This window comes from Loxodonta africana, chromosome 6, assembly GCF_030014295.1.
Source record: "Loxodonta africana isolate mLoxAfr1 chromosome 6, mLoxAfr1.hap2, whole genome shotgun sequence".
In the NCBI taxonomy this organism is placed as follows: domain Eukaryota; kingdom Metazoa; phylum Chordata; class Mammalia; order Proboscidea; family Elephantidae; genus Loxodonta; species Loxodonta africana.
In genome coordinates, this window is record NC_087347.1 from 84,880,369 (window position 1) to 84,906,766 (window position 26,398).

Here is a 26,398-nt window from a genome sequence, read left to right on the forward strand (position 1 = left end):
TGGCCCAATTGCCAGGAAAACAGCACTTATCCTTATTTACTCTAAATACTTCTGCCTGTCAGCATCACTTTTGTCTTGCCTGGGTTGAATTTCCGCCAGCTAGATTTTTATCCAAGATCTTGATTCTGGCAAGCTTGGAGCCAGCTAGCAGTAATGCAAGAGATTTGACACAAAGAAGATATGGAGTGAAGGGACTTTTGTGTATTGGTAGCAGTTAAGGCCAAAGCAACCTGTGCTCTTCGCTCAGCTTCACATTTTAAAGGAAACTCTGAAAGACAAAGGATTTATGTATTTATAGGGTCACTAAGAGTCACAGTTGACTGGATGGCAACAGGTTTGTTTGTTTAAGGAGGAATAGTATCTCCAAGTGATTCTAGAATAATTTTTTGTTTCATATCCTTTTACATGTATTATCAATTCCAGTAATGAGCTATGGCTGACAGTTGGAAAGAAGAGCTACATTTGATAGAGTCTATATTGATGTGAGGATCATTTATGAGTGTTTTATAGACTAAAGTGTAATGGAGAAAGCATGGAATTTAGAATGGGAAAACCTAGATTTGAGGTCTACCTCTGCTTCTTACTACATTAGTTACTTTGGGCCAAGTTATTTGAGCTCTCTGATTCTAAGTTTTCTTACCCAAGGACATGGGCATAATAATAATTTCTCTTTGCACTCACAGTATTTTAGTGAACTTAGATGAGATGTGCTTATGAAAAGGCTTTATAAATAGTAAAGAGCTAGTTTGATGACCTAACTTGATCATATGATAGTGACTTACTGTTATCATTTATCTGGTTGTGGTTCCTTGTGAGTTTAAAATTTCATGAATTTAGGTAAATCTCTCATTTTGAAATTCTGATCTGCTTCTTTTTTTTGTTTTAATTTTTGTTGTGCTTTAAGTGAAAGTTTACAAATCATATCGGACTCTCATACAAAAATTGATAAACACCTTGCTATATACTCCTAATTTCTCTGCCCCTAATGAGACAGCACACTCCTTCCCTCTACTCTCTCTTTTTGTGTCCATTCTGCCAACTTCTGATCCCCTCTACCCTCTTATTTCCCCTTCAGACAGGAAGTGCCAACATAGTCTCATGTGTCTATTTGATCCAAGGAGCTCATTCTTCACCAGTATCATTGTCTATCCCGTAGTCCAGTCCAATCCCTGTCTGAAGAGTTGGCTCTGGGCTAACAGAAGGTCTGGGGACCATGCCCTCTAGGGTCATTCTAGTCTCAGTCAGACCATTAAGTCTGTTCTTTTTACAAGAATTTGGGGTCTACATCCCACTGCTCTCCTGCTCCATCGGGGATTCTCTGTTGTGTTCCCTGTCAGGGCAATCATCGGTTATAGCCTGGCACCATCTAGTTCTTCTGGCCTCAGACTAATGTAGTCCCTGCTTTATGTAGCCCTTTCTGCCTCTTGGGCTCATAATTACTTTTTGTCTTTGGAGTTTTTCATTTTCCTTTGCTCCAGGTGGGTTGAGACCAATTTGATGCAACTTAGATGGCTACTTGCTAGCTTTTAAGACCCCAGACGCCATTCTCCAAAGTGGGATGCAGAATTTTTTCTTAATAGATTATGCCAATTGACTTAGATGTCCCCTGAAACCATGGTCCCCAAACCCTCGCCCCTGCTACGCTGGCCTTCGAAGCGTTAAGTTTCTTCAGGAAACGTCTTTGCTTTTGGTATAGTCCAGTTGTGCTGACCTCACCTGTATTGTGTGTTGTCTTTCCCTTCACCTAAAATAGCTCTTATCTACTATCTAATTAGTGAAAACCCCTTTCCCTCTCTTCCCCCTTTTGTAACCATCAAAGAATATTCTCTTCTCTGTTTAAACTATTTCTTGACTTCTTATAATAGTGGTCTTATACAATATTTGTCCTTTTGCAGCTGACTAATTTCACTCAGCATAATGCCTTCCAGATTCCTCCATGTTATGAGATGTTCACAGATTCGTCATGTTCTTTATCGATGCATAGTATTCTATTGTGTGAATATACCATAATTTATTTATTCATTCTTCCGTTGATGAGCACCTTGGTTGCTTCCGTCTTTTAGCTATTGTAAACAGTGCTGCAGTGAACATGGGTGTGCATATATCTGTTCGTGTAAAGGCTCTTAATTCTCTAGGATATATTCCAAGGAGTGGGGTTGCTGGATCGTATAGTAGTTCTATTTCTAGTTTTTTAAGGAAGCGCCAAATTGATTTCCAAAGTGGTTGTGCCATTTTACATTCCCATCAGCAGTGTATAAGTGTTCCAGCCTCTCCACAACCTCTCCAACATTTATTATTTTGTGTTTTTGGATTAATGACAGCCTTGTTGGAGTGAGATGGAACCTCATTGTAGTTTTGATTTGGATTTCTCTAATGGCTAATGATTGCGAGCATTTCCTCATGTATCTGTTAGTCTGTTTTGTCTTCTTCAGTGAAGTGTCTGTTCCTATCCTTTACCCATTTTTTAATTGGGTTATTTGTTTTTTTTGTAGTTGAGTTTTTGCAATATCATGTAGATTTTAGAGATCAGATGCTGATCGGAAATGTCATAGCTAAAAACTTTTTCCCAGTCTGTAGGTAGTCTTTTCACTCTTTTGGTGGAGTCTTTGGGTGAGCATAGGTGTTTGAATTTTAGGAGCTCCCAGTTATCTGGCTTTTCTTCTGCAATGTTAGTAACGTTTTGTATACTATGTATGCCATGTATTAGGGCTCCTAGCATTGTCCCTATTTTTTTCTTCTATGATATTTATAGTTTTAGATTTTATGTTTAGGTCTTTGATCCATTTTCAGTTAGTTTTTGTGCATGGTGTGAGGTATGGGTCTTGTTTCATTTTTTTGCAGGTGGATATCCAGTTATGCTGGCACCATTTGTTAAAAAGACTGTCTTTTCCCCATTTAACTGACTTTGGGCCTTTGTCAAATATCAGCTGCTCATATGTGGATAGATTTATGTCTAGATTCTCAATTCTGTTCCATCGGCCCATGTATTATCTGTTGCTGTACCAGTACCAGGCTGTTTGGACTACTGTGACGGTATAATAGGTTCTAAAATCGGGTAGAGTGACACCTCCCACTTTGTTCTTTTTCAGTAATGCTTTACTTATCCGGGGCCTCTTTCCCTTCCGTATGAAATTGGTGATTTTTTTCTCCATCTCATTAAAAAATGTCGTGGGTGTTTGGATTGGAATTGCATTGTATCTATAGATTGCTTTTGGTAGAATAGATATTTTTACAATGTTAAATCTTCCTATCCATGAGCGAGGTATGTTTTTCCACTTACGTAGGTCTCTTTCGGTTTCTTGCAGTAGTATCCTGTAGTTTTCTATGTATAGGTCTTCTACGTCTCTGGTAAGATTTATTCCTAAGTATTTTTTATTTTATCTTCTTGGGGGCTACTGTAAATGGTATTGATCTGGTGATTTCCTCTTCAATGTTCTTTTTTGTTGGTGTAGAGGAATGCAACTGATTTTTGTATGTTTATCTTGTATCCTGATACTCTGCTGAACTACTAGTTTCAGTAGTTTTCTTGAGGATCCTTTAGGGTTTTCTGTGTATAAGATCATGTCATTTGCAAACAGATACTTTTACTTCCTCCTTACCAATCTGGATGCCCTTAATTTCTTTATCTAGCCTAATTGCTCTGGCTAGGACCTCCAGCACAATGTTGAATAGGAGTGGTGATAAAGGGCATCCTTGTCTGGTTCCCATTCTCAAGGGGCATGCTTTTAGACTCTCCGTTTAGGATGATGTTGTCTGTTGGCTTTGTATAAAAACAAAAAAAATATGTTGAGGAATTTTCCTTCTATTCCTGTTTCGCTGAGAGTTCTTATCATGAATGGGTGTTGAACTTTGTCAAATGCCTTTTCTGCATTGATTGATAAAATCATGTGGTTCTTGTCTTTTGTTTTATTTATTTGATGGATTACATTAATTGTTTTTCTAATGTTGAACCATCCCTGCACACCTGGTACGAATCCCACTTGGTCATGGTGAGTTATTTTTTTTATATTTTGTTAAATTTTGTTGGCTAGGATTTTATTGAGGATTTTTTCATCTAAGTTCATGAGGGATATAGGTCTGTAATTTTCTTTTTTTGTGGTGTCTTTACCTGTTTTTAGTATCAGGGATATGCCGGGTTCATAGAATGAGTTGAGGAGTATTCTGTCCTTTTCTATGTTCTGAAATACCTTTAGTAGTAGTGGTGTTAACTCTTCTCTGAAAATTTGGTAGAGCTCTGCAGTGAAACTGTCCGGGCCAGGGCTTTTTTTTTGTTGGGAGCTTTTTGATTACCTTTTCAATCTTTTGTTATGTGTCTATTTAGTTTGTTCTACCTCTGTTCATGTTAATTTAGGTACCTAATGTGTTTCTAGGAATTCATCCATTTCTCCAAGGTTTTCAAATTTGTTAAGAGTACAATTTTTCGTATAATCTGATGTGACTCTTTTAATTTCAGTTAGGTCTGTTGTAATATCGCCCATCTCATTTCTTCTTTGGGTTATTTGCTTCCTCTCCTGTTTCTTCTTTTGTCAATTTGGTCAATGGTTTATCAATTCTGTTAATTTTTTCAAAGAACTAGCTTTTGGTCTTGTTAACTCTTTCAGTTGTTTTTCTGTTTTCTGTTTCATTTAGTTCTGCTCTAATTTTTATTATTTCCTTTCTTCTAGTGCCTGAAGGTTTCTTTTGTTGCTCTCTTTCTATTTGTTCAAGTTGTAGGGATAATTCTTTGATTTTGGCCCTTTCTTCTTTTTGGATGTGTGCATTTATTGATGTAAATTGACCTTTGAGCACTGCTTTCACTGTGTCCCAGTGGTTCCAATAAGAAGGGTTTTCATTCTCATTGGATTCTATGAATTTCTTTTTTCCAGCCATAATGTCTCTATAACTCAGTCTTTTTTGAGCAGGGTATTGTTCAGTTTCCAAGTATTTGATTTCTTTTCCCTGCTTTTTCTGTTACTGATTTCTACTTTTATGGCCTTGTGGCCAGAGAAGATGCTTTTTAATACTTTGATGTTTTGGATTGTGCTAAGGCTTGCTTTATGACCTAATATGTGGTCTATTCTAGAGAATATTCCACGTGCACTAGAAAAGAAAGTACACTTGGTTGCTGTTGGGTGGAGTGTTCTGTATATGTCTATAAGATCAAGTTGGTTGATTGTAGCATTTAGATCTTCCATGTCTTTATTGAGCTTCTTTCTGGATGTCCTGTCCTTCACTGTAAGTGGTGTGTTGAAGCCTCCTACTACTATTGTGGAGCTGTCTATGTCACTTTTCAGTGCTGACAGAGTTTATGTATCTTGTAGCCCTGTCATTGGGTGCATAAATATTTAATATGGTTATGTCCTCATATATTGTCCCTTTAATCATTATATAGTGTCCTTCCTCATCCTTTTTGGTGGGTTTAACTTTAAAGTCTATTTTATCAGAAGTTAATATTGCCACTCATGCTCTTTTTTGATTGTTGTTTGCTTGATATATTTTTTTTCCATCCTTTGAGTTTTGGTTTGTTTGTGTCTCCAAGTCCAAGGTGTGTCTCTTGTAGGCAGCATATAGATGGATCGTGTTTTTTAATCCATTCTGCTGCTTTCTGTCTCTTTATCACTGCATTTAGTCCATTAACGTTAAGCGTAATTATGGATAGGTATGAGTTTTTTTTTGTTTAGTGCTGTCATTTGGATGTCTTTTTTTGTGCGTTGTTGACAGTTTCTTTTTCCTACTTAATTTTTTGTGCTGAGTAGTTTATATATTGTCCTTTCCTCCTATTCGTCGTTGTTGATTTTGTTTCTGCTGAGTCTCTATTTTTTTCTTGTATTTTATTTTAATGAGTAGGATAGTTCATCTCTTTTGTAGTTACCTTAATATTTACCCCTATGTTTCTAAGTTTAAACCTAGCTTTTATTTATTTGTGTTGCCTTGTCTTCCTCTCCAAATGAAAGATCTATGACTACATTTCTTAGTCCCTGTTTATAATCTTCTGTTTATCTGGAAAAGTTCTAATTTCACCTTCGTATTTGAGAGACAGTTTTGCTGGATATATGATTCTTGGTTGGCAATTTTTTTTCCTTCAATGCTTCATGTAAGTCATCCCTGAGAAAATTGCAGCTGCACGCTACCACTAGCCCACTGCAGCTGCTCCCAGGAATGGTGCCTGAGGGATCCCAGTGATTCAGGTCTGGCCAACTTCTCTCCTCCACTCTCTTCCCCTGCTGCTCAGTCCATTTTCTGACTTTGCCTTTGATGTTCAGGGCACCTAGCTTGTCATAAATATAATTGTTTCACTTGATTTTTCGGGTCTTTGTTGTAAGAGGGATCGCTGGAAGCATCTGGCTATGCCACCGTCTTCACTCTGCCCGCCCTGATGTGCTTTTTAACATACCTGGATGCGTTTTTTATTTAAGGAGAAACCAGGTCTTTCAGCTTTGACCTCCCAGCACCAAGCCAAGGGTTAGGCCAAAGCCAATGCTTAGTAAGTATTGATTGGTTGGTTGGTTGGTTAAATTGTGGGCTTCCTAAATGTTGTCTGGGTTAAGAGTTGAAATCACATGACATGATAAATTACCTTGGGAGGCATTCAGAAGCACATAGTGGACATAAGATCTTCAAATTGACTTTTATCCTCAAATTGACTTTTAATTGGCAACTTAAAGTAGCATTTAACTAAGTAATCAGGAACTAAAAAAAAAAAATCTTTTGTTTTCTCTTTCTGTTTTCCAATAGACACTCTTTATTAGGCCTGTTATTATAGCTATGCCTCCACTTGCACCTCCTTAAAGTAGGGCTTCTGAGAATGACCTAGAGTTAGTTTTGTGTCTAATGAGTACCCATAAAAACTCATTTAATTTATTGATGTATTCATTCATTTGATTTGTATTTATCGAGTGGCAACTTTGTGGCAGAAACCATGCTATTGTGAACATAGGGTGAAAAGTCTGGTAAATAATGCAAACACTGACTGTGTTTTCATGGAGCTTATGTTGTAGTGATAATCACTGTTCATCCTTCAATAGTTAAAGAATGTCTCCCCTATGCAAGGTATTATACTAAATACTGGAGACTTATCAATAAATACAAGAATTATTTTATAGATCATCAAAATAGAATGATCCCAAACAGTAGGGGAGAGTTCCCATACTGACCTGAGGAGCCCTGGTGGTGCAATGGTTAAGAGCTTGGCTGCTAACCAAAAGGCTGGTGGTTCAAACTCACCAGCTTCTCAGAAAGAGAAAAGATCTGGTGATCTGTTTCCGTAAAGATTAAAGCCTAGGAAACCTTATGGGGCAATTCTACTCTTTCCTTTAGGGTCACTATGAATCAGAATCTACTTGAAGGCACACAATGACAACAGTTCTGGAAGACCCCGATGTCTGTTTCATTTACATAGGAGAACCAGAGACACCATGACTAGTTCACTAGAAACAGACTAGTTCTCCCTACATGGAGTTGAGCATCCAAGTCAGTTTTCCCTACCTCATTGTATTGTCAGATAAATTAGGATGAATAGAATTTTGCTAGTGCGAAAAAGTATTAATAAGAAATTGCTGTGTCACTATGACCAAAAATACTCATTTAGTAAGATATTAGTTTTTTATGGGGAGTTAGTTCTTGATAATATTACCAAATATGTATATTTAATTCTTTGTTCTTTGTTTTAAATTTTATACATTTTATTTGCTGATTTACTGTTATGGGAAAGGTGAGCTCTGCTGGATTCAAAATCATGATTGTACTTAAATACTTGTCTAAGTTTATTATGAGGGAGAGGAAGCATTTTTATTTTCAAACTGCACAGTTGTTTTGGCAATTCAACACAATTGCTTTATGGAGCTATCACTGGTTTCTCCATTGATTTCTGTTGGAAAAAAGTAGATCAAAGAATTTAGAATAAATTGGATTGCATTGCAATTCATATTTATTTTATTTCTGTAACATACTTAATGTATCCATAAAGATTTTTATTTCATATACAGAGAAAACTCTGGGGAGAGGTACAGGGTGACAGTTGTTATATGTCCTGTTAGAATCTCAAGTCTAAATGCTCACCTCCCTGGAATTTAAGTAATCAAATTTAGTAATCAAATGGATATGTTGGGATCTACTGTCTTTACAATGTTTTAAGAGAATAGCTTAAGTAAAAATATTATATGGTAGCTTCAAGGGAATTGATGTACTTTCTAGTACCCAAACTGGGAAGATTTAAAATAAGAAAAAAAATCAGAATCTTGATAAAGCTGCTAAAATTGCAAAATATTGTATGTCTTTCCACATTCAGATAATAAAAATACATTTAGGAAATAATGGTATAATGAACTTCAAATGCCTGGACTCCATAAGGACAAAACAAGCTTGCCAAATGTAATTCCACTGTAAAAATCAACCTATCAGATTAATAGTTGAAGAAAATTTAGCGGATATAATATGCTTGGAAACCCTGGTGGTGTAGTGGTTAAGAGCTATGACTGCTAACCAAAAGATTGGCAGTTCAAATCCACTAGGCACTCTTTGGAAACCGTATGAAGCATTTCTGATCTTTCCTGTAGGGTCTCTATGAGTCAGAATCGACTTGAAGGCAATGGGTATGGGTGATATACTTGGATTTTAATAAATGTACTCGTTAGAATGGTTCATTCATTCCTTTTAGAGAAACTCTTTTTGATTCCTTTTAGAGAAACTCTTTTTGATTAGCTTCTATCAGAAGAATTAAAAATGAATTAAAGGACATACTAGTAAAAAAAAAAATGGATGAGTTAAAAAAAGTGCTGAAACTAGTCTTATTTAATATCTTTAGCAATTATTTCTTAAATTAGCAGATAATTATAAAGATATTACAAACACCACAGAAGACAAGGAATTTCCATTAAGAGAGTAATGAGTTAGAGAAATAGGTAGGAAATGGGTAAGAATCAGCTGTAGAGGAGATGGACTGAAATCCCCTCAAATTTATTAAGCTCAAATAGACATTTTAACAACTTCTCGCCAGAAAATGAACGTGAACTTAGAAACAACTATTAGTTATAATTATCACTCAGAAGAGCAGTATGGCAGCTCTGAAGCCAGTTGCCTAGAATCAAATTTACCTTTGCCACTTACTAGCTTGGTGGCCTCAGGGAGGTAAACGAGCCTGTCTCTGCCTCAGATTTCTGATCTGTAAAATGAGTAAATGTTGGTACCATTTCGGGATTGCTGGGAGGATTTAATACGTTGATATATGCCAAATTCCTAAAACAAAACAAAATTGTTGTCGTGTCAACTCCAACTCATGAGAACCCCGTGTGTGTCAGAGTACAACTGTGCTCCATATGGTTTTCAGTGGCTGAGTTTTTGGAAGTAGATCACTAGGCCTTTTTCCCAAGGCAACTCTGGGTGGACTTGAACCTCCAACCTTTCTGTTAGCAGCCAAGCACATTAACCATTTGCATCACCCAGGGACTCCACAGAGCCCTTAGAACAGCATTATTAACTATCAGCTACTAAGATGAAAGTGTCCTTTGAGTAGAGATCACGCTATGCATTCTTCTGTACTTAGCATCAGCTGGTAAAATGTTTGTAAACTTATTGTTCCCAGTTGTTCATAGTAATAGCTAACACTAAATTTTGCCAGACATTGTTTCAAAAATGCAAAACACATTCCTGATATTAAAGGGTATGGATCACTAGGAAATACAAATCAAAAGCACAATGAGATATTACTTTGCAACCACTGAGATAGCTATAACCCATGATACGAGATAAATATACAAAAATCAGTTGGATTCCTATACACCAATAAAGAGAACTATGAAAAGGAAACCACGAAAACAATACCATTTATATAATAGCCCCTAAAAAAAAAAAAAAAAAACTTAGGAATAAATCTAACCAGGGATGTAAAGGATCTATACAAAGAAAACTACAAAACGTTAAAAGAAACCGAAGAGATCTACATAAATGGAAAAACATACCGAGCTAATTGATAGGTAGACTCAACATTGTGAAAATGATAATACTACCCAGAGTGGTTTACAAATACAATGCAGTCCTGATGCAAATACCAACAACATTCTTTAAAGAGATGGGAAAACTTATCTTTAACTTTATGTAGAAAGGGAAGAAGCCCTGGATAAGTAAAGCACTATTGAAGAAGAAGAATAAAGTAGGAGGACTCACACTGCCTGACCTCAGAACCTACTATACAGCTGTGGAAGTCAGAACAGCCTGGCACTGGCACAACGACAGGTACATTGACCAATGGAACAGAATTGAGAACCCAGATGTAAATCCATCCACTTATAGTCACCTGATCTTCGACAAGGGCCCAAAGTGCATCAAATGGAGAAAAGACAGTCTTTTTAACAAATGGTCCTGGCAAAACTGTATGTCCATCTGCAAAAAAATGAAACAGGACCCAGAGCTCACACCGTACACAAAAACTAACTCAAAATGGATCAAAAACCCAAATATAAAGCCAAAAACTATGAAGTTCATAGAAGAAAAAATAGGGTCAACTCTAGAGGCCCTAATACATGGCATTAACAAGATACAAACCATAACCAACAACACACAAACTTCAGAAGATAAGTTAGATAATTGGGATCCTCTAAAAATTAAACACTTATGCTCATCAAAAGACTTTGCCAAAAGAGTAAAAATAGAACCTACAGACTGGGAAAAAATTTTTGTTTATTACAAATCAGACAAAGGTCTAATCTCCAAAATCTACAAGAAAAACCAATAACTCTACAACAAAAAGACAAATAATTCAACTTAAAAATGGACAAAGGAAATGGACATTTTGCCAAAGAAGACATTCAAGCAGCCAACAGACTCCTGAAGAAATGCTCTTGATCACTAGCCATTAGAGAAATGCAAATCAAAACCACAGTGAGATACCATCTCACGCCGGCATCCCTGGCACGAATCAAAAAAACAGGAAATAAATGTTGGAGAGGCTGAAGTGAGATCAGGACTCTTATGCACTGCTGGTGGGAATGCAAAATAATACAATCATTTTGGAAGATGATAACAGCACTTCCTTAGAAAGCTAGAAAAGAAACTACCATATGATCCAGCAATCCCACTCCTAGGAATATATGCTAGGGAAATAAGAGTCATCACACGAATAGACATATGCACACCCGTGTTCACTGCAGCATTGTTCAACAATAGCAAACATATGGAAACAACATAGATGCCCATCAACAGATGACTGGATAAACAAACTGTGGTACATACACACAATGGAGTATTACACAGTGGTAAAGAACAATGATGAATCTGTGAAGCGTCTCATAACATGGATGAATCTGGAGGACGTCATGCTGAGTGAAATAAGTCAATCACAAAAGGGCAAATATTGTATGAGACCATTATTGTAAAAACTCATGAAAAGGTTTACACACAAAAAGAAACAGTCTTTGATGGTTATGAGGGAGGGGAGGGGTAGGGATGGAAAAATACTAAATACACAATGGTTAAGTGGTAACTTTGGTGAAGGGTAGGACAGCACATGATACTGGGGAAACCAGCACTACTTGTACAAGGTGAGGTCATGGAAGCTGCATAGACACATCCAAACTCCCTGAGGGATTGAATTGCTGGGTTGAGGGCAGTGGGGACCATGGTCTAGGGGAATGTCGAGCTCAATTGGCATAACGTAGTTTATAAAGAAAATATTCTACATTCTACTTTGGTGAGTAGTGTCTGGGGCCTTAAAAGCCTGTGAGCAGCCATCTAGGATACTCCATTGGTCTCACCCCTTCGGGAGCAAGGAAGAATGAAGAAAACTAAAGATACAAGGGAAAGATTAGTCCAGAGGACTAATGGACGACATCTACCACAGCCTCCACCAGACTGAGTACAGTACAACTAGATGGTGCCTGGCTACCACCACTGACTGCCCTGACAGGGATCACAATAGAGGGTCCCAGACAGAGTTGGAGAAAAATGCAGAACAAAATTCTAACTCAAAAAGAAAGACCAGACTTGCTGGCCTGACAGAGAGTGGAGAAACCTTGAGAGTGTGGACCCCGGACACCCTTTCAGCTCAGTGATGAAGTCACTCCTGAAGTTCACCCTTCAGCCAAAGATTGGGCAGGCCCATAAAAAAAAAAAGAGAGACTAAAGAGGCACTCCAACCCAGGGGGCAAGGACTAGAAGGCAGGAGGGAACAGGAAAGCTGGTAATAGGGAACCCAAGTTTGAGAAGGGAGAGCGTTGATATGTCGTGGGGTTGTTAACCAATATCATAAAACAACATATGCACTGTTTAATGAGAAACTCGTTCTGTAAACTTTCATCTAAAGTACAATTTAAAAAAAAAGAAAGCTATAACCAAAAAAAAAAAAAAAAAAAACGAAAACAAAAAAATGTTGATAAGAATGTGGAGAAATTGGAATCTTCATAAATTGTTGGTGGGAATGTAAAATGGTTCAGTCGCTATGGAAAACAGTTTGGTAGTTCCTCAACAAGTTAAACACAGAATTACCGTTATGACCTAGAAATCCTACTCCTAGGCATATACCTCAAAGAATTGAAAACAGGTGCTCAAACAAATAGAAGTACACACATACATAACAGCACTGCTCATACTAGGCAAAAAGCAGAAACCACCTAAATGTCCATCAGTGGATAAATGGATAAATAAATTGTGATATATATTATCCAGCCATAAAAATGAATGAAGTACTAATCCATGCAACAATGTGGATGAAGCTCAAAAACATTAGGTTAGTCAGTCAGTCACAAAAGGTCATATATTGTGTGGTTCTATTCATGTGGAAATGTCCAGAATAAGTAAATCCATAGAGACAGGGAGCAGATTGGTGGTTGCCAGGATATGGAGAGAAGAGGGAATGGGGAATAGCTGCGTAATGGGCACAGGATTTCCTTTTGGTGATGGAGATGTTTTGGAACTAGACAGAGGTGGCGTTTGCACAGCATCATGATGTACTAAATGCCTCAGCATTGTTCACTTTAAAATAGTTACTTTTATGTGGATTTTACCTCAATGAAATTTTTAATAAAAGGAACCCTGGTGGGTATATTAAGCATTTCGCTGCTAACTAAAAGGTCCGTGGTTGGAACCCGCTAGCTGCTCTGTGGGAGAAAAGACCTGGCATCCCCCTCCCTTAAAGATTACAGTCTAGGAAATGCTATGGGGCAATTCTACTGTGTCATATTTGGTCGCTATGAGTCAGAATCGATTTGACACAAGAACAATAGTAAAATAAAAAAGGTTACAGAATATATTTATAGGAATAGAAAATACATAAATTTTGTAGGAAAAAATTAATCTAGGCTAACTCAAATTATACACAGAAGACAGGCAGATAGATAAGAAGTTTTGCAAATATCTAAGTCAGTATTTCTCATCCAGGCTGCTGATGAGAAGAATCCCATGAGATCTGTATTGCTGTATTAGGAATTAGGGAGGTATGCTGTGATAATGACGATCTACATTAAAAAGGAATTTAGATTAATCTAAAAGAGAAATTATATAAAGGCTAAAGATTCTAATCAATGGAAGTAGGCATAAATCTGCTCTACACTTTAAAAAGGGAATAGATATGGAAATAAATTTGTCTCATAATAATAAGCACAAATTAAAGAAAAATTATTATAGCAATAATAAATACTGCAGATATTAAATAGGCAAGAATATAAATCTGTGGTAGTAACTACTTGCTTCATAATGGTAACAGTGAACCAGGAGGAGCTGGATAAGAAACGTTCAGCTTCCCATTTATAGACTCTATGGGTTGAAAGGAAATAGCAAGCCCTAGGTATACAGAAATTCTGTCCCTGGGTGGCGCAAATGGTTAACCACTCTCCTATTAGTCTGCTGGGCAAGGTCACAGCTTTGAAAACCCTGTGGGGTGCAGTTCTACCCTGCAACACATGGGGTCACCATGAGTTGGAATCAACTCATCAGCAACTGCTTTTTTTGGGGGGGGCGTAGTTTGTTTTGGGGGTGGTTAGATACACAGAAATAAATTGGTACAGACGACATAACATGGCTGTAGACACTTTGTCTCTTGTACCCATTATTCAGAACAGCTAAGGTAAAACATTTATTTTCTAAGTGTCAGGCTTGAGTATCTAATTGGCTTAAAAAAATGGAAAAATGGCATACGTTTACAAGGCTGCTTTGTCCAGAGAATCCAGAATTACCACAAGTAGCACTGCTGTTTTCTTTAGTGTTTTAATCTAAGCCTTTATTTATACTTAAACTAGTTGCTCAATTTTTCTAAAGAGTGGCTCCTGTTTAAATTTATTCGGAAGATATTTTATCTGCTTTAATTCTGCTTTTCTCTTAAAACAGATTTCTGCTGCAGAAAACCATGGAAATGAATCAGGTGTAAGGGAGCTACTGAAAAGGATCGTGCAGAAAGACAACTGGTTTTCTACATTTCTGACGATTCTGAATCAAACAGGAAACAACAACCTTGTCCTAGAGTTAACAGGCACCAGTAGCTTTGAAAGCAATGCAGGTATTTTTAATTTTACTGAGGAAGATTTTGCACATTTTGCCTAGTGATTGAGAGTTTAATGAAGCCGGTAGGCAAGATGCCAAGCAGTGGAATATTTAGAATCAGAATTTTAAAACTGGAGGGATTTGAGATATCTATTTCAGCCCCTTTACCAATGAGGAAACTGATGCCTGGGAAAAGATTGACTTTCCAAAGACCACAAAACACACCAAGCTGGGCTAGAATATTGGTGTGGATTCTTAGTCCAGTACTCTTTCCATCTTATTTTGAAAACAAGATGATTGCCTGAAATTTTTATCAAGATATTTTGAACATTTGAACATTAAGTATGCACAAATAAATTGAAATAAAATATTTTAGTAGCTATTACAACTCTGCTGCATCTCCTGAGCATTTATATGAATTTTTAAAGAATTTATTAAACATTTGATAAAAGATCTATAATTGCCAACGCTGAAATTATTTATTGTGAGCTTAAAAGTTAATAATAGTAACATAGCCCTTTTACATGTATGATTAGTAAATTTCATATGAAATTGCTGTCTTATTTTTTTTCATACATTTTTGAGAATATCATATGTTAAGACAAGTTAAAAGTTAATAGGTAATAAATGATTTAAATGAGTTATAATCATCAGAAGGTTACTTCACTTATTCCATTCAGTCAGTCATTCAACTAACATTTATTGAGTGCGTATTAGATGCCAGATAGTGTTCTAGGTGCTGGGGATATAGGATAAAATGAGCCGTACCAATTCCTGCTCCCACAGACGACACTTTCTAAAATAAAAACAATAGTCAAGAATGCTATAAAAGAAAATCCATCCGAATAATGAACCAGAGTTACTGAATTATTAGTGTAAATAGCTTGTTATATCTTTTTATGTTACATTTATGAAGAGTCTTTATTTTTGTCCAGAAGTTTGAAATAGACACATATATGTGTATAAAAGGAGCCTGGGTGGTGCAAGCAGCTTGCAGTCTGCCGCTGACCTAAAAGGTTGGCAGTTCAAACCCACCCAGGGTCTCCGTGAAAGAAAAGACCTGTTGAAGCCAAGAAAACTATGAAGCAGTTCTACTGTATAATACATGGGGTTGTCATGAATCAGAATCTACTGAGTGGCAGTGTTTTTTTTTATTTTTTTGGTGTGTATATATGTGCACACACATATATAAAGAGAAAGCAACACAGAGATAGAGTCAAATATTTTCTCTATGAGCTACCTAAAAACTTTAATGAATTATAAAATAGCATTGATGAACCTGTGTGCAAATGAACCACAGTGAGTGAAATATAATCAAGATGGCTGGGCAAAGTCCCTTTTTTCTACCTCAAAACAAATGCTGTCTGATGCCATATATTTGAGAGCCCCATGAAGTTTGATGCTTAAGAGGCCTTGCACCTCTCCCTTCTCTCTGGAGTTATTCAAGGAGTTGGAGAGCTTACTCAGTCAGTGGGGATCCATCTAGCTTTCCAATATCAGGCAGTAGTTACATGGTTGGTCCACCAGCAAAGGTTTCTGCTGCCTTTGCTTCTGTTTCCATGGTGAAGTGTGACTGTATAAAAGTCCTTCTCAGTTGGAGGCATTTTTCTGTTAGGTTTTGATGGCCAGAACAGAGTTAGCTGTGATTATTGTAGCTGTCAGGGTCCAAGCCCAGGATCCAGGCTCTGAGTCATCAAATACTGGATCCTTCACTTACCTGGTTATGTGACCTTGCTTTGACCAGGTACTTATCCTCTCTGTGCCTCAGTTTCCTCTTCTGTGAAATGGGGGTAATATTACTTATATCCCGGGATCTCCATGAGTTGAAATCAGCTCAATGGCAAGTAAAAACAAAAAACAAGTGTTATTTTCAGGACTGTTGTTGTTGTATGTGCTGTTGAATTGATTTCAACTCATAGTGACCCTTTAGGGCATGGTAGAGCTGTCCCATAGGGTTTCCGAGGCTGTAATCTTTATGGGAGCAGATCACCAAGTCTTTTCTCCCAAGGAGCTGCTGGTGGGTTTGAACGCTGACCTTTAGGTCAGCAACTGGGCACCTTACCTTTGAACCACCAGGGCTCCTTTTTTGTTGTTGTTATTTTATGGTCTCTGTTTTTTTTTAATAATTTTTATTGAGCTTTAAGTGAACGTTTACAAATCAAGTCAGTCTGTCACATATACACTTATATACACCTTACTCCATACTCCCACTTACTCTCCCCCTAATGAGTCAGCCCTTCCAGTCTCTCCTTTCGTGACAATTTTGCTAGTTTCTAACCCTCCCTACCCTCCCATCTCCCCTCCAGACAGGAGATGCCAACACAGTCTCAAGTGTCCACCTGATAGAATTAGCTCACTCTTCATCAGCATCTCTCTCTCCTACCCACTGTCCAGTCCCTTCCATGTCTGATGAGTTGTCTTTGGGGATGGTTCCTGTCCTATGCCAACAGAAGGTTTGGGGACCATGACCGCCGGGTTTCCTCCAGTCTCAGTCAGACCATTAAGTCTGGTCTTTTTATGAGAATTTGGGGTCTGCATCCCACTGATCTCCTGCTCCCTTAGGGGTTCTCCGTTGTGCTCCTGGGGCTCCTTTTTGAGGACTAAATGACTTAATATATATAAAGGTCCCTAGGTGGTACAAACAGTTTGCACTTGACTGCTAACCTAAAGGTCGTCGGTTTGAACCCACCCACTGTCTCCCGTGGAAAAAAAGGCCTGGCAATCTGTTTTCATTAAGATTACAGCCAAGAAAACTCTATGAAACTGTTCTCTGTAGCACGTGGGGTTGCCATGAGTCAGAATTGGCTCGACAAGAACTAACAACAACAACATGCAAGGGCTTGTATGGTAAGTACAAAATAAATTGGCTTTTACAGGTATAAACCCCAAATATACTTAATATCTACCTCTCAACAACGTCAAATTGGCTTCTTGCCCAAGGTCAAAGCAGCTTTCTTAAAGAAGTACTCCATACACAGTTGGACACATTTTTCCCTTATTGTTTAGGGTAGGCTAATCACAAATGGGGAAACCCTGGTTGCGTGGTGGTTAAGCACTACAGCTGCTAACCAAAAGGTTGGCAGTTTGAATCCTCCAGGCGCTCCTTGGAAACTCTGTGGGGCAGTTCTATTCTGCCCTATAGGGTGGCTATGAATCAGAAGACTTGATGGCAACAGGTTTGTTTTTTTTTTTTTGGTTTTAATCACAAATGGAGCCCAGGAGGCATGGTGGTTAAGAGGTTGGCTGCTAACCAAAAGGTTGGCGGTTCAAATCCACCAGCTGCTCCTTGGAAACCCTGTGAGGCAGTTCTACTCTGTCCTGTAAAGTCTCTATGAGTTGGAATTGTCTCAATGGCAACGGGTTTGTTTTGGGTTTTTTTTAAATCCCAAAAGATGCTTTAAGAAATTTCCTTTATGGCATCAGTCCTCTCTGATAGATTGTACTTTCAGAAGAAGAGAAACTCTTATTTTTCTTTGAATTCCACGTAGGCCTTAATAAAACATGCACATTTTTGTTGAAGGAAGAAAGGGCAGAAGGGAGGGATGGACTGAAGGAAAAAAGAACACAGAATATTTCATTGAATTAAAAAAAAAAAGAAATCCCCAGAAATTCAGACTACATGAATTTAGGCTGACATTAAAGCAGATGCACATCGTGTGTAGAATGCACAGCGAGGAAACAAAATGGCAGGAGCACAAGCTAAAGAAAAAAGCCACCAAATTGGCATTTCCCTTAATTCAGCCTTAAACGTAACTCCGTGTTACTGAATAAGTGAATTGCTCCCTAACAGGTGATTGTCAGATAGGAAAGCATCTCACTTTTCTCATGATCAGCACGTTACTAGATTGTCTTTTAAGGTAAAATCCAGTCCTTACAAAACCGAAAAACCCAGTGCCCTCGAGTCGATTTCGACTCACAGTGACCCTATAGGACGGTGTAGAACTGCCCCATAGAGTTTCCAAGGAGTGCCTAGCGGATTAGTAACTACAATTCACTATGTCAATATTAAAAGTAAAATTACTGTGTCATATCAAAAACCATGTTCTGAGCTTTTCAAAATGTGAAAGTATTGAAGTATATTCAGGTAAATCTCTATTAGGGATCCCCATTTTAATTTCAAGATAACAGTTGTTTTTAGGGTGCTGTCTGGTTGTTTTCGACTCATAGCGACCCCATGTGGCAGAGTAAAACTGCCCCTTAGGGTTTTCTTGGCTGTACTCTTGACAGAAGCAGATCACCAGGTCTTTCTCCCAAATAATAACAACAGCTATTTATATTGTATAAAAGCTTTAAGTATATTAAGGTAATTCAAAGGCAATTTCAAAGAATTTAAGTCTATTCAGGTAAACCTCTATTAGGAACCCCCATTTTGTTTTCAAGGTAACGATAACAGTTATATGTATGTGCTCTCTCTCTCACTATGTGTATATATATGTATTATACACACATATATATAGACTCATATTCTACTATTGTTGACATTTCTAACACTTTTATTCACAGAGATTGAGAATTTATCACAGAGAAATGGTCCTGAACCTAAAGAGCCACTTCTTCCTGCCACAGATCAGCCAAGTTCCGAGTACGAGCACTGGGACATGGAGAATAATTCATCAGAATCGTCTTTTGCAGATTCTTCTGTAGTTTCAGGTACTTGAAACACATGTAATTATGAACATTTTACATACACGAATTGTCATTTCCAGAAAAATCAGTTGGTGCACTGATGATGACATGAGCTGTTGAACAGAGGGAGACAATTTGGACTTTGGGGTTTCGTGAGCATTTTTATTAAAATAATATTTTAGAGGTGAGTAAATTAAAATAATTTCTCTTTTGTGGCTACAATGTGTTTAAAACTAGTACAGCATTAACCCATTGTCGTAAAGTGAATTCCAACTCATAGCGACTCTGTAGGACAGCGAAGAACTGCTCCCAGGGTTTCCAAGGAGTGGCCGGTGGATTCGAACTGCCGACCTTTTGGTTAGCAGCCAAGCTTTTAAGCACTGCGTCACCAGGGCTCCAGTACCACATTGTTGTTGTTGTTGTTAGGTTCCGTTGAGTCAGTTCCGACTCATAGCGACCCTGTGCACAACAGAACGAAACACTGCCCAGTCCTGAGCCACCCTCATAATTGTTGCTATGCTTGAGCTCATTGTTGCAGCCACTGTGTCATCCCGTCTCATTGAGGGTCTTCCTTTTTTCCGCTGACCCTGTACTGTGCCAAGCATGATGTCCTTCTCAAGGGACTGATCCCTCCTGACAACATGTCCAAAGTATGTAAGACACAGTCTTGCCATCCTTACTTCTAAGGAGCATTCTGATTGTACTTCCTCCAAGACAGATTTGTTTGTTCTTTTGGCAGTCCATGGTACATTCAATATTCTTCGCCAACACCACAATTCAAAGGCATCAATTCTTCTTCGGTCTTCCTTATTCATTGTCCAGCTTTCAGATGCGTATGATGAGATTGAAAATACCATGCCTTGGGTCACGTGCACCTTAGTCTTCAAGGTGACATCTTTGCTCTTCAACACTTCAAAGAGGTCCTTTGCAGGAAATTTACCCAATGCAATGTGTCTTTTGATTTCCTGACTGCTGCTTCCATGGCTCTTGATTGTGGACCCAAGTGAAATGAAATCCTTGACAACTTCAATCTTTTCTCCATTTATCATGATGTTGGTTGTTAGCCCAGTTGTGAGGATTTTTGTTTTCTTTATGTTGAGGTGTAATCCATACTGAAGGCTGTGGTCTTTGATCTTCATCAGTAAGTGCTTCAGGTCCTCTTCACTTTCAGCAAGCAAGGTTGTGTTATCTGCATAATGCAGGTTGTTAATGAGTCTTTCTCCAATCCTGATGCCCTGTTCTTCTTCATATAGTCCAGCTTCTCGTATTATTTGCTCAGCATACAGATTGAATAGGTATGATGAAAGAATACAACCCTGACGCACACCTTTCCTGACTTTAAACCAAGCAGTATCCCCTTGTTCTGTCCGAACAACTGTCTCTTGATCTATGTAAAGGTTCATCATGAGCACAATTAAGTGTTCAGGAATTCCCATTCTTTGCAATGTTATCCATAATTTGTTATGATCCACACAGTCGAATGCCTTTGCATAGTCAATAAAACACAGGTAAACATCCTTCTGGTATTCTCTGCTTTCAGCTAGGATCCATCTGACATCAGCAATGATATCCCTGGTTCCACGTCCTCTTCTGAAACTGGCCTGAATTTCTGGCAGTTCCCTGTTGATATACTGCTGCAGCTGTTTTTGAATGATCTTCAGCAAAATTTTGCTTGTGTGTGATATTAATGATATTGTTCTATAATTTCCACATTTGGTTGGATCACCTTTCTTGGGAATAGGCATAAATATGGATCTCTTCCAGTCAGTTGTCCAGGAAGCTGTCTCCCATATTTCTTGGCATAGACGAGTGAGCACCTCCAGCACTGTATCTGTTTGTTGAAACATCTCAATTGATATTCCGTCAATTCCTGGAGCCTTGTTTTTTGCCAATGCCTTCAGAGCGACTTGGACTTCTTCCTTCAGTACCATCGGTTCCTGATCATATGCCACCTCTTGAAATGGTGAACATCGACTAATTCTTTTGGTTTGTTGCATTCATCGTCAAAAAGAACGTTTCAAGATCTATCCTGAAGTACAGTGCTGTCAGTGGTAGGACAATATCCATACGCCTACAAGGAAGACCAGTTAACATGACTATTATTCAAATTTATGCACCAACCACTAGGGCCAAAGATGAAGAAATAGAAGATTTTTATCAGCTGCTGCAGTCTGAAATTGATCGAACATGCAATCAAGATGCATTGATAATTACTGGCCATTGGAATGTGAAAGTTGGAAACAAAGAAGAAGGATCAGTAATTGGAAAATATGGCCTTGGTGACAGAAACAATGCTGGAGATTGAATGATAGAATTTTGCAAGACCAGTGACTTCTTCATTGCAAATACCTTCTTTCACCAACATAAACGGCAACTATACACATGGACCTCACCAGATGGAACACACAGAAATCCAACTGACTACATCTGTGGAAAGAGATGATGGAAAAGCTCAATATCATCAGTCAGAACAAGGCCAGGGGCCGACTGTGGAACAGACCATCAATTGCTTATATGCAAGTTCAGGCTGAAACTGAAGAAAATCAGAGCAAGTCCACGAGAGCCAAAATATGACCTTGAGTATATCCCACCTGAATTTAGAGACCATCTGAAGAATAGATTTGACGCATTGAAGATTAGTGACCAAAGACCAGACGAATTGTGGGATGACATGAAGGACATCATACATGAAGAAAGCAAGAGGTCGTTGAAAAGACAGGAAAGGAAGAAAAGATCAAGATAGATGTCAGAGGAGACTCTGAAACTTGCTCTCGAACGTCGAGCAGCTAAACCAACAGGAAGAATTGATGAAATAAAAGAATTGAACAGAAGATTTCAAAGGGCAGCTCGAGAAGACAAAGTAAAGTATTATAATGACACATGCAAAGAATTGGAGATGGAAAACCAAAAGGGAAGAACACACTCGGCATTTCTCAAGCTGAAAGAACTGAAGAAAAAATTCAAGCCTCAAGTTGCAATAGTGAAGGATTCTATGGGGAAAATATTAAATGATGCAGGAAGCCTCAAAAGAAGATGGAAGGAAATGTACCTCATTAGTGTCTTGTAAATATGAGCACATTTGATTCTATTTTACTTTACACGGTCCTTGTAATGTGATAAATTGTATCAGAAGCATGTCTTATATTTCATGATTTACAAAGTACTTTCAAATATATTAACTAGTTTAATTCATCTAAAACCCCGAGAATTAAATAGGGCGGTTACCTTTTTCCTTTTTTTTGCAGCCTACAGCATCTCAGAGAGGCTCAGAGGCATTACAGAGGCCAAGATTAAGACTGTAGAAGGGAAGAGGAACCCTAAACTAGGATTGGCTTGAGTTGGAGTAACTGATGCGTGTGAGAATTAGATACCACCATGTCCTCCTTTTTGACACTGAAACAGCCCTGAAAGAATCAAAGTAATTTATTTCCGCTCTCTAATTTGCTCATGATTATGTAGGAGAATCCTGCCCCTCTCCGACTTCTCTCTAAAAGGGCTACATTCTATTTTCACAAGAAATAGGCACTTAAAGTTGGTGCTGTGCTGGTAAATGTTTAACGACTGTCTCCCTAGTGGAAAAAAAAGTCCTGGTTGTAGCGTTTGCCAGTCTCCATGGTGTAAATACTTCCACTAAGGATGATTTTAAGCCTCCAACATCACGTTGGGAAGATATGCACAGTAACACACCATTACATAGCATTTCCACCATGTTGTTGTTGTTAGGTGCCATCGAATTGGTTCCGGCTCGTAGTGACCCTATGCACAACAGAATGAAACACTACAGGGTCTTGCACCATCCCCACAACTGCTGCTATGCTTGAGCCCATTGTTGCAGCCACTGTGTCAATCCATCTGATTGAGGGTCTTGCTCTTTTTCACTGACCTTCTACGTTACCAAGCATGATGTTCTTCTCCAGGGACTGATCTCCGCTGATGACATATCCAAAGTATGTGAGACTATGTCTCACCATCCTTGATTCTAAGGAGGATTCTGGTTGTACGTTCCACCATACAGATATAATATATATAAATAACCTCATGAGCATAAATAATAGAAAGGTGGTTAAGAAGTGATGAGTTTCAAGAATTTATTACCTTTGTTTTTAATGGTAAGTTTGGATAATTTAATTTTTAGTAATGGCTGTGTTTTACAACTGGTTCATGAAATTACTGAAAGTTTAACAATTGGCTCTTGTGAGTCAGTGTAAACTGACTGTAGCTCACCACTGCAAAGTCCTAGTGTTTTCTACTTACAAAAATAATAAATCTGCATTGCAGAAAATTTGGAAATCAGAGAAACGGACAAACAAGGCACCCATATTTCCACAGTATGGTGTTTATGTGTATATTCCTGTTCACATTTGAGTATCTGATTTTCCAATATTTTTTGGGTACGTGGATGCATACACCAAAAAAACCAAACCCTTTGCTGTCCAGTTGATTCCAACTCAGCAACCCTATAGGACAAAATAGAACTGCCCCATAGGTTTTCCAGGGAGCGCCTGGTGGATTCGAACAGCCAACCTTTTGGTTAGCAGCCGTAGTTCTTAGCCACTATGCTGCCAGGGTTTCCAGATGTGTATATATAATCTCATTTCTGTTGTGTTCGTTGGATATACTTCTGAAGCACAGTTTTTAGTGGCTGAATAATGTTCCCACCATGTGGATGCAGTATACTTAATTAACCAACCTTATTTTTTTTTTTTTTTATATTGTTGAGCACTTAGGATGTTTCCAAATTTCCACTGTCATGAATAATGCCAAGATGACTCTTCATACATATGTCTCAATTTATTGCTTAAAAAACATATTCACATAATAGCAATTGCTGGATCAAATGATTTAAACAGTTTTAAGACAGGTGATACTTAATGTCATATTTTCCTCCAGAAACTTGTACCAATTTACATGTTCTCCAACAGTTTAGAAGAGAGCCCATTTCCTGGAATTCTCCTCCACAAGAGTGGATATCATTCTTTTCAATCTTTGCCAATTTTATTATTATTAAAAATGATATTTTACTTGAATTTGAATTTTCTGATTTCTAGTAAAAAACATTTTATTAGGTATAGTGAAAGATATAAACAGATTCATTTTCTTGTTGTTAATTGCCTACCCTTTTTTCTATTGGGGTGTTTATTTTCTTCTTGCTGCTTAATATGAACTATCTAAATATATGTCAAAGGATTGATGTCCTGTGGGGCTCTGGTGGCACAGTGGTGAAGAATTTGGCTGCTAACCAAAGTTCAGCAGTTCTAATCTATCAGCTGCTACTTAGAAACCTTATGGGGCAGTTCTACTCTGTCCTCCGAGTCGGAATGGAGAAAGGGTTAGGTTTCTTGGTTTTGTTTATGGAATTTGTTTTTTAATGCAATGTTCTGCAGCTTTAATGAGCATCAGAATGACCTGGAGGAGAGGGTCTTGTAGAAATGCAGAGTCTGATTCAAGACAGCCTGGGTAGGGCCTGAGATCATGCATTTCTAAGCTCCCAGATGCTGCTGGTGCTGCTGGTCCTAGAATACACTTTGAGGATTGAGATTTTAATAGAAGAGCGAAGTTTTAAACCTTGAATTCTAGAAGTTTTTTTGTTTTTTTTTTTTTTTGAGCAGCTGTGCGTTCCTTCAGAAATCATGATTCTATAGGAATGCCAAAATTCCCTACCTGGATGTGGAGTTTTCACATTTTAATAAGGTTCCTTGGTAGTTTACCTGACATCCCTGTGAATTACGAGCATTTTCTAAATTAATATTGGAAAGAATGGAAAACTGGCCCGAGGCTGGGAGGTGGCCTGTTCCTGTGTCTCAAATGAAGGTTTTTCATTAAAGATTGACAGCCTGTGATTTATCTTTCTTTCTTTCTTTCTTTTTTTTCCTACTTATAATTAAGCTTCAAGATTCATCTTGTGAAAAAAAAAAATCTGATCTTAATTATGACCACATGGATACAGTGCCCCTCCACGAGTTCCCTATCTTACCCCGCTGTCCCTAACTTCCCTCCGTCCCTTCTTTTCATTTAATAAATGTTTACCGAATTCCTCTCATGAACCAGGCATTGCATTCAGTACGGTGGATACAGTGGGGAACCAAACAGCTATGGCTTCTGATGGTGGTGTCAGCCAAAGAGTAGAACCGCGCTCCTTGTAAGCGCTACGGAAGAAAAGTACACAGCGCATTAAACTATACCATCGCGCCAGAACAAGGAAGAGTACAGTAATCTGTGCAGTAATCTAAGGACCCCCCAATTCACAAAGCCTTTTGGTCTGTAGGATCCTTGTGATGTCTGCACTTGGTATGTGGATTTAGCAATAGGTTGGTCCAGTCCATTCTAACCCTTTCCAGAGCAGTAACAAAAACAATTTATTTCAGAAAATGTAGCACTTAGACACTTCTATCGATAAATGCCGTGAATCATTCCAAGTGTCTGTTGGCATTCTTGTTGCTCATCAAACTGAGACTTACTGATATAAATACCTTCTAAAGTGCGTTGGTCCAGCAAAGTTGTTGGAGTTCTTTTGATTGAATTTTTGTTGCAAAATTTGCTATAGAGGGACTTTGCCATTTTAGGGATTTTTTGACAAAATTAATAATAAACATGAAAGCCCTCCACACTATCTAATACATATTTTTTTTGTTTTGTTTTGTGTATCTTACTGATGTTGATAATGTACAATCTTTATTTTCAAATCTAATATAATGGGTTAAGATTTCAGATACAGTTACCAAACTAGCATTTAAAGAAACTTGTTATTTAAGCTTCACACATTCTGTAAGTATGGATTTTTATGTGTAGAAAGAAGGAAAAAAAGGAGGTGAAATTTAAATTATTTCTAGTTTTAAATTAAGACCTTTCTAATTTTTATTTCTGGACCCATTTCTAAAATCATTTTTTTCAGTGCATAGTAATCTTTATGCATGCAAATATTAATTATTGATAGTTTTAATGCAAATATTCTTTACTCATTGTTCTCTGAGCCCCTTTTACTCCTTGATGAGTAGTACACACTACCGTTAGTAACAGTGACTCATGCTGGCAACAGTTTTTAGTCACATCTCTCCTTCAACCCAGGGGTAATGTATCAGAATCTCCTAGTGGGTGGTTACTTGGGGGCTGGCATTTCTTCTTCCTGCCTCCTTCTCCCATTATTGACAATCAATAGCTTCCCAGTAAAAATGTGGTTAATATATACAATAATTAGATATAGCAAAACTTTTTTTTATTCAAGCATTTCCAAATGAACACAAATAATTTCTAAAAGATATTTGAATAATTCTCAGCACTATTAAGATTTTAATGCTAGATGCTGTCATTTTTGTTCTGAAATCACTGG

The 26,398-nt window shown here is 37.9% G+C and overlaps 1 protein-coding gene across 2 annotated transcripts in view; it reads left to right on the forward strand.

Moving 5' to 3' along the window:
* IFIH1 (interferon induced with helicase C domain 1) overlaps positions 1–26,398 on the forward strand; it is a 78,327-nt gene that overhangs the window by 2,699 nt on the left and 49,230 nt on the right. Inside the window, exons 2-3 of one of the 2 annotated variants that reach the window (XM_003405827.4) lie at positions 14,293–14,461; positions 18,949–19,095. In XM_003405827.4, the coding sequence (XP_003405875.1) occupies positions 14,293–14,461; positions 18,949–19,095 (316 nt within the window). The remainder of the gene's footprint in view (positions 1–14,292; positions 14,462–18,948; positions 19,096–26,398) is intronic. The other variant, XM_023542884.2, reaches the window with a different exon arrangement.